General features: G+C 38.1%; 1 protein-coding gene across 1 annotated transcript; it reads left to right on the top strand.

Moving 5' to 3' along the window:
• Window positions 1-2,108: 2,108 nt before the first annotated feature.
• Window positions 2,109-2,636, top strand: LOC120852981 (39S ribosomal protein L42, mitochondrial-like; the record flags this gene model as incomplete). Its single annotated transcript, XM_040226506.1, has 1 exon — window positions 2,109-2,636. A coding segment is annotated over one exon (429 nt), but the record flags the coding sequence as incomplete, so codon positions are not given.
• Window positions 2,637-9,877: the final 7,241 nt, after the last annotated feature.

Genomic DNA, 9,877 nt, shown 5'->3' with positions numbered 1-9,877 from the left:
AGTTGGAAACAAAGCACAGCACAGTACAAAAAACAGTAAATGGATAGACAAAAAGATGTAAAATATGACATCAAAAATATAAAATGTGATGGGGAGTGAATTTTAAAATGTTTTGAACTGAAATGACTTAGTTTTAAAAAAGTAGGTATAGATCAATATATGTGAAATTCATGATAGGCACAGATCAAAAATCTAAAATACATATGTGAAAATTAAAAAGAGGAAGCCAAACATAACAATAAAAATCATTAAACCACAAAGATGAGACTAACGAACTACAAAAAACCAGAAAAGTAACAAAATGGCAACAACTACTTATCTATCAGTAATCACTCTAAATGGACTAAATACTCCAAAAGACACAGAGTGGCTGATTGGATTTTTAAAATGCCAAACAAGACCCATGTGTATGCTGCCTACAAAAAACTCACTTCAGAGCTAAAAACAGACTGAAAATGAAGAAATGGAAAGAATGTTCCATGCAAATGGGAAGGAAAAAAAGCTACTGTAGCAGTACTCAAATTAGACAAAGTAGACTTTGAAACAAAGTCTATTTTCTATAATAAAAGATAAAGGGGTCAATACAAGAAGAGGCTGTTAATTTGTAAATGTGCACCTGTCTGCACTTAATATAGTAGCATCTAGGTATGTAAAGCAAATATTAAGAGATACCAAGAAAGAAATTGACAGTAATACAGTAACAGTAGGGGACTTTATCACCTGATTTATATCAATGGATAGATCATCCAGTCAAAAAATCAATAAGGAAAGATTGGCCTTAAATGACATGTTAAAAGAACTTAACAGACATGTCCAAGGTTCAGTTCAGTCACTCAGTCGTGTCCGACTCTTTGTGACCCCATGAGTTGCAGCATGCCAGGCCTCCCTGTCCATCACCAACTCCCAGAGCCTACCCAAACCCATGTCCATCGAGTTGGTGATGCCATCCAGCCATCTCATCCTCTGTCGTCCCATTCTCCTCCTGCCCCCAACCCCTCCCAGCATCAAGATCTTTTCCAGTGAGTCAACTGTTCACATGAGGTAGCCAAAGTATTGGAGCTTCAGCTTCAGTCCTTCCAGTGAACACCCAGGACTGATCTCCTTTAAAATGGACTGGTTGGATCTCCTTGCAGTCCCAGGGACTCTCAAGAGTCTTCTCCAACACCACAGTTCAAAACAATTCTTCGGCACTCAGTTTTCTTCACAGTCCAACTCTCACATCCATGCATGACTACTGGAAAAACCATAGCCTTGACTAGACGGACCTTTGTTGGTAAAATAATGTCTCTGCTTTTGAATATGTTGTCTAGGTTGGTGATAACTTTCCTTCCAAGGAGTAAGTGTCTTTTAATTTCATGGCTGCAGTCACCATCTGCAGTGATTTTGGAGCCCCAAAAAATAAAGTCTGACACTGTTTCCACTGTTTCCCCATCTATTTCCCATGAAGTTATGGGACCAGATGCCATGATCTTAGTTTACTGAATGTTGAGCTTTAAGCCAACTTTTTCACACTCCTCTTTGACTTTCATCAAGAGGGTTTTTAGTACTTCTTCACTTTCTGCCATCAGGGTGGTGTCATCTGCATATCTGAGGTTATTGATATTTCTTCCAGCAATCTTGACTCCAGCACAAGGTATTCCACCCCAAAACAGCAGAATATGCCTTATTTTCAGGTACATGTGGAACCTTCTCCAGAGTAGATTACATGCTAGGCCATAAAACAGTTAGCAGTAAATTTAAGAAGACTGAAACTATATCAAGATTCTTTTCCAGTTACAACAGTATAATACTAGAAATCAAGAGAAGGAAAAATGGAAAAGCATACAGAGACTAAACAACTTGTCCCAAAAAAAGAAGCCAGTGGGTTGATAAAGAAATTGAAGGGGAAAATAGATACCTTGAGCAAATGAAAATAAAAACACAACTTCCCAAAATCTATAGGAAGCAGCAAAAGCTGTTCTAAGAAGGAAGGTTATATTGATACAGGCTTAACTCAAGACATAAGAAAAATCTCAGAGGCAAGATGGGCTTGCGGTGAGCAGTAGTCAAGAAGCAGATTTTAAAAACAGTTTTCTCTTCAAATCATTTCATGCTGACGAGCATCTTGATTCCATGGCAATGGCAGCAGTAAATGGGCAATGTCAAACAGAACTAGCGTGAAACATTTTCACGTTCAAAATGGAACCTTATATTGTGTTTGTCATAAATCTACATGGTCTTCTCTTCCAGATGACTGTAATTGCAAAGTAGGCAATTTTGTGACATCTGATGGCAGGATAATAGTATGCTATCACCCTTCCATAGACATCCCATATGAACACACAGAACCTATGCCTCAGCTAGATCCTTTACATAATAATGAAGAAACACATGATCTAGTGCTGAAAACCAAATTAGAAGAAAAAAAGGAACACTTTGAGCAAGGACCCATGATAGAACAACTTAGCACAATGTTCTTTACTACTAAGCACCATTGGTATCCTCATGGACAGAATCATAGACATTGTAGGAAACCTAATCCTCCAAAAGACAGGTGATAATGAGGTTTTCAGGATCCAAAGGGAAATGTTATCCTTAATCTCCTTTGCCATTTGAGAAAATACAATTGGGTATGCATGTGTGTGTGTGCTCAGTTGCTTCAGTTGTGTCCAACTCTTTGTAACCCTCTACTGTAGCCAGCCAAGCTCCTCTGTCCATGGGATTCTTCAGGCAAGAATGCGGAAGTGGGTTGCCCTACCCTCCTCTGGGGAATCTTCCCGACCCAGGGATCAAACCCAGGTTTCCTGCATTGCAGGCAGATTCTTTACCCCTGAGCCACCGAGGAAGCACACAATTTGGTATATCACTAATATATAGTAAAATCATAATAAAATGTCTTCACATACAAAAAAGAAAAAAGTGATGTGATTTAGAACAAGCAAAGCCCAAAGTCAACAGAAAGAAGGAAATAATAAATATCAGAGTGGAAATACATAAAACAGCAAAAAAAAAAAAAGAAAACAAGAGCTGAATTTTTGAGAAGATAAGCAAAATCAGTAAACCTTTAGCCAGACTCATTAAGAAAAATGAGAGTGGGCCCAAATAAGAAATGAAAAAAGTTATTAATGCAACCAATATCACAGATATATAAACAATCATAAGAGAATACTACTAATAGCTATATACCAACAAATTGGACAGCCTGGAAAAAGTGAGTAAGTTTTTCAAAATATACAATCTTCCAAGACTAAACCAAGAAGGATATAAAAAATTTGAACAGACCAATTTCTAGTATTAAAATTGAATCAGTAACCAAAAAACTTCTAACAAAAGTCCAGGACTAGAGAGCTTCCCAGAGGAATCTACCAAACATTTACAGAATATTTAATACCTTTCCTCAAACTATCAAAAAAACTGCAGAGTAGAGAACACTTCAAACTTCTCCTACGAGGCCAGCATTACCCTGTACCAAAACAAAAGACACTTTAAAGAAAATTACAGGCCAATATCCCTAATAAACAGAAATGCAAAAATCCTCAACAAAATAATAGTGAATGAAATTCAACAATACACAAAAAGGATCATACATCAATCATGATTAAGTGAGATTTATTCCAGGGATAAAAGAATGGTTCAACATCCATAAGTCGGTCATTGTGGTATATCACATTAACAATACCAAGACTAAAAATCACATGATCATCTCAATAGATGCAGGAAAAGAATTTGACAAAATTCAACATCCATTCATAATTTAAAACTCTTAAGAAAGGTGACATAGAGGAAACATACTTCAACATATTAAAAGCCATTTATAATAAGCTTATAGTTAACATTCTCTAAGATCAAGAACAAGAGAAGGATGCCTACTCTCAGCATTTCTATTCAACATGATATTGGAAGTCCTTGCCATTGCAATCAAACAAGGGAAAGGCATTCAAATTAGAAGGGAAGAAATAAAACGGTCACTATTTGGAAATGACATGATAGAATGGAATATTACTCAACCATAAAAAGGATGAAATTTTGCCATTTGCAACAACATGGATAGACCTGGAAGGTATTGTTCTTAGTGAAGTTGGTCAGAGAAAGACAAATACGGCATGTTTTCACTTACATGTGGACTAAAACCAGACTCACAGATACAGAGAACAAACTAGCCGTTGGTTACCAGAGGAGAGAGGGATGGAGGAAAGGACAAGACTGGTTAAGGGAATTAAGAGGTACAAACTATTATTAGATATAAAATAAGATACAAGGATGTAATAGCACAGGGAACATAGCCAGTACTTTATAATAACTTTTTATATGAGTATGATCTGTAAAATACTATGTCACAGAATTCCCTGGCTGTCCAGTGGTTAGGAGTTGGCAACTTTCACTGCCGTGTCCCTGATTCAGTCCCTGGGCAGGAAACTTTAAGATCCCACAAGCTGCTCAGTGTGGCCAAAAACAAATCACTGTGTTCTATGCCTGAAATTAATATGTCAACTACACTTCATTTAAAAAATGAAATATAGGATTGAAATAGGAAGACATGAAATAAAAGATACAGAGGTGAGCAAAAGGTTATGAAGTATACAGGTTTAAATACTTGCTGAGAAGTGTTTATGTGTGACTTAATCTTTTTAAGTAAATTAGAATAAAATTTTTTTAATATGTAAAGAGTATTCAGGGGAAGGTGTAGTAAAGCATATTTATCTCACCTTTTGGGGTAAAGTTATATATTTTAATTTTTGACATTGAAAAATAATTTTAAGTATGAGTAGCCCTTGTTATCCTGACTTTCACTATATTATCTCAGACACTAGATAAACTAAGTTTTCACACAAACTCATTACAAGCCAAACACAGGTTCAAAACTAAATAGTTTAGGATAATACAGTATCCCTTGGTATTCAAACTTTGGATCCAAATATATTAAGGTAATAAGGGCTACTTGTATATTTGTTGAAATATGTAAAGGAAACATAGAACAAAAAATAATGTACACCTTCCAGAAAGTTAGAAAAAAGGAAAAATGGGAGAGGAGAAAAGAGGAAGTTTAAAAAAAGGTAATCTATCCTTTCACTCTTCTTTGCTTGGTTCATGTCTTGATGTAACAGTAGCTGTGAGTCTGGGAAGGGAGACTCCCCAGACCACTAAGTACTTGGCAGAGTGTATGCACACACTTATAAGGGCCAGCTGTGTGCACTCACTGTGTCCAAGTTCTTGCTGAGGCCTCCCTGTCCTGGACTACAGTGAGGATGGATGCTGCGTACAGGGGTCTAAACTGGCTGTAGTGTGAGAATGTGTGTGGACATCTGCTTTGAATGTCCTCAGTCCAAGGTGGGCACAGACATGTACAAGGACATGGAGGGCACAATTAGCAGGAGAGACCTGTTTTTTGGACTCCTCGCATGACACAATGTGAGTGGGCATTACTGGCCTCTGTCGGAACACCTGCAGTCTGTCCAAGTGTGTCACAATTCTACTCCCACACTTTTCTATAGACTGTTCTTGGAAAATCCACTAAAGCATTCCTATAGTTGCCGACAGCCTTATCCCACCCCCACACTTGAACACTCATTCTCAGGTTAAAAAGCTATGTTACTTATGTTTCTGTAGCAGTTTAGTGAACTTAAAGCAGTCTGAGAAAAGAGACACACACAAAAAGTAATCCATCAAAATGAGAAGCAGAAAATAACAGGGAAAGTCTGCTTACTTTCTTCTCTTCCATTATTCATTCACACTTTGATCTAAAAAAAAGCCATAGTTGAGACCAATCTAGTTAGGCTTTATATTGTGGGGCAGCAGTGACTCGACATTGGGTATCAGAGAAGGAGAGTAAGTAAGGATGGTGTGTAGTGTAATGGGATGGGGATCGGGGGTAGTAGCAGCAACAGGAGATAAGTTGCATGCAGGGAAGCTGATCAAACAAGGAAACAAAGAGAGGATAATGGGAGCCTGTGATACTGCAGTAGCATGAGTACACCTAGCTCCCAGATCTTGGTTTCTAAATACTATTCTCTTCCAACAGGAACCAGGGCTCTTTGAGAAATGGCTGACTTCAGGACTGGTACAGAGGTAGTACAACGTAAGTGGAAGATCTTGCTGTGTTAAAAAGTAAGAAGGTGCTCAAAGAGTCAAGTGGGTACAGAAGACATTTTGAAGGGCCTCCTGCTGGCTAATCTTGAGACTCTACATCAAAAATAAATGATGATAATAACAGATTCTAGTCCAGTGAACTTTAAAGTAGAAATTTATGAGTCCACAAAGATGAAAACTTTTTAAAAATAAATAAGGAAAAGAGAAAGCTGCTCTTTATAGTAGAGGACCAACTGATGAATGTAGTTGGAATTATGGCATTAGAAAATCACCATTTGGCAACCCCTGTAGTGTTTTAAGTCTTCCCTACAAAACACTGATTACATAAAGGAGAGATAACTAGAAATTCCCTGATGGTCCAGTGGTTAGGATTTTGCACTTTAAAACTGCTGTGTTCAGGTTAAATCCCTGGTTAGGGTCTTAAGATCCCAAAAGCTACACAGGTGCAGCCAAAAAAAAAAAGGAAAAGTAACTATGATAGAGAAACCTGGCAGGCCCTACTTTGTTTGAGTGATTAGAGTTAACATTACCAGTGTTGGGACAGATCAAAATTGTGTTGCACCTAATATCTAATGTGAGGCAGTAAGAAAACATTATCACCTCTGTGATATTTGTATGTTAAAAATGCATGAAGTGAATCTGATCATGAGGAAAATCAGACAAACCCAGATTGAGGGATATTCTTCAAAATACCTGGCCAGTAATCTTCAAAAGTGTAAATTCTTGAAAGTCAAGGAGATTTATAAGAACTGTTTCAGGTTGAAGGATCCTAAAGAGACTGAACTGAACTGAAAGAGACTTGACAACAAAATGAAATATGTGATCCCAGCTAAGCCATGCCTGGACTCTGACCTACAGAAACTGAGATAATAAACAGGTATTGTTTTAAACCACTAAGTTTTTGGTAATTTGTGACATGGTAAAGAATACTAATCTATAGGTGATTTTACTCAAGGGACATAGATAAAAAAATCTTGAACAAAAGATTAGCAGACAGAACCCAGCAATTCAGGAACATGATACTATGTCACAAATAAGATAGCTTTCTCTGAAATGTCATGTCCTCCTCCAGGGGGTCTTCCCAACCCAGGGATCGAACCCAGGTCTCCTGCATTGCAGGCAGATTCTTTACTGTCTGAGCCACCAGAGAAGCCCAAGAAATAGAAAGTGAGTTTAATGTATGACCATCATCAATAATTAACCACTATAACAGAATAAAGAAGATAGAATCTCATGATTACCACAAAAGATACAGAAAAACCTCATCACACAATCCATTCGTGACTGCTACTCTCAAAAAACAAATTATGCCTTTAGTAAGTATTATTTTTAATGATGAATTATTTAATACTTTTCCTCAGTTCAGTAATGAGCTATGGATACCTACTATCTCACTTTTATTCAGCATTTTATGAGAGGTGCTAGCTAGTTTGAAAGATAAAAAATAAAATCCATAAGAATTGAAAGGAAAAAAATATAACCTATATATTAATAAAAATTATACTAAAGTTTAGAAGGCTTCCTGGATACAAGATCAACATGTGAATATGAAGTTTGTTTTTAATCTTCCAATATCAAATATGAAATGAAAATTTTTACCAGACTACATTGATTAGGAGAAACAAGGTCTTGGGAGAAATTCATCTATAAAAAGAACAGGATGATAGCATTCAAGTCCTCCAGAACCACCACTGTGGTGACTTCAAGAAACTCATCTGTAAATAGACTGCAAAGTTCAAATAACTGCATGAGTAAGCCTCTAGTTAGCCTCCTAGTTGCCAGGATCCCTTATTCAGGTGTCATAAATGACGCCTGAATTCTTAATGTCTTAATGTATTCAAGATGTCTTTGTGTAGCCTGAACATAAATATAAAGGTATATATTAATGTACAAATATCTATATAGATAGATAACCATTAGGATATACCACAGGCAACTCTTAAATATCTTTCTTTTTGACTTAATGGTAATAGATCTTGGCGATAAATCCAAATGACAAGTATATCTACTACATTATTAATTTTTAACTGTTTAGTTTGACATAATTCAGGCTTACAGAAGAATTGCAAGAAGAGTACAATGAACTGTAGTATACCTTCTCTCAGAATTACCAGTTGTAGGCATTTGGGCTACATTTGCTTCATATTTGCTTTCAGTTCAGTTCAGTCGCTCAGTCGTGTCTGACTCTTTGCGACCCCATGAATCGCAGCACGCCAGGCCTCCCTGTCCATCACCATCTCCCAGAGTTCACTCAGACTCACGTCCATCAAGTCCGTGATGCCATCCAGCCATCTCATCCTCGGTCGTCCCCTTCTCCTCCTGCCCCCAATCCCTCCCAGCATCAGAGTCTTTTCCAATGAGTCAGCTCTTCACATGAGGTGGCCAAAGTACTGGAGCTTCAGCTTTAGCATCATTCCTTCCAAAGAAATCCCAGGATTGATCTCCTTCAGAATGGACTGGTTGGATCTCCTTGCAGTCCAAGGGACTCTCAAGAGTCTTCTCCAACACCACAGTTCAAAAGCATCAATTCTTCGGCGCTCAGACTTCTTCACAGTCCAAGTCTCACATCCATACATGACCGCTGGAAAAACCATAGCCTTGACTAGACGGACCTTAGTCGGCAAAGTAATGTCTCTGCTTTTCAATATGCTATCTAGGTTGGTCATAACTTTTCTTCCAAGGAGTAAGCGTCTTTTAATTTCATGGCTGCAGTCACCATCTGCTGTGATTTTGGAGCCCCCCAAAATAAAGTCTGACACTGTTTCTACTGTTTCCCCATCTATTTCCCATGAAGTGATGGGACCGGATGCCATGATCTTTGTTTTCTGAATCATGAGCTTTAAGCCAACTTTTTCGCTCTCCTCTTTCACTTTCATCAAGAAGCTTTTTAGCTCCTCTTCACTTTCTGCCATCAGGGTGGTGTCATCTGCATATCTGAGGTTATTGATATTTCTCCCGGCAGTCTTGATTCCAGCTTGTGTTTCTTCCAGTCCAGCGTTTCTCATGATGTACTCTGCATAGAAGTTAAATAAGCAGGGTGACAATATACAGCCTTGACGTACTCCTTTTCCTATTTGGAACCAGTCTGTTGTTCCATGTCCAGTTGCTTCCTGACCTGCATACAGATTTCTCAAGAGGCAGGTTAGGTGTTCTGGTATTCCCATCTCTTTCAGAATTTTCCACAGTTTATTGTGATCCACACAGTCAAAGGCTTTGGCATATTCAATAAAGCAGAAATAGATGTTTCTTTGGAACTCTCTTGGTTTTTCCATGATCCAGCGGATGTTGGCAATTTGATCACTGGTTCCTCTGCCTTTTCTAAAACCAGCATGAAAATCAGGGAGTTCACGGTTCACGTATTGCTGAAGCCTGGCTTGGAGAATTTTGAGCATTACTTTACTAGCATGTGAGATGAGTGCAACTGTGCAGTAGTTTGAGCATTCTTTGGTATTGCCTTTCTTTGGAATTGGAATGAAAACTGACCTTTTCCAGTCCTGTGGCCATTGCTGAGTTTTCCAAATTTGCTGGCATATTGAGTACTGCACTTTCACAGCATCATCTTTCAGGATTTGAAACAGCTCAACTGGAATTCCATCCCCTCCACTAGCTTTGTTCATAGTGATGCTTTCTAAGGCCCACTTGACTTCACATTCCAAGATGTCTGGCTCTAGATGAATGATCACACCATCGTGATTATCCAGGTTGTGAAGATCTTTTTTGTACAGTTCTTCTGTGTATTCTTGCCACCTCTTCTTAATATCTTCTGCTTCTGTTAGGTCCAGACCATTTCTGTCCTTTATCGAGCCCATCT

Source organism: Oryx dammah, unplaced genomic scaffold, assembly GCF_014754425.2.
Source record: "Oryx dammah isolate SB20612 unplaced genomic scaffold, SCBI_Odam_1.1 HiC_scaffold_26, whole genome shotgun sequence".
NCBI lineage: Eukaryota > Metazoa > Chordata > Mammalia > Artiodactyla > Bovidae > Oryx > Oryx dammah.
The sequence above is the reverse complement of the archived record's forward strand: the minus strand, read 5'-3'. Positions and strand labels throughout refer to the sequence as shown.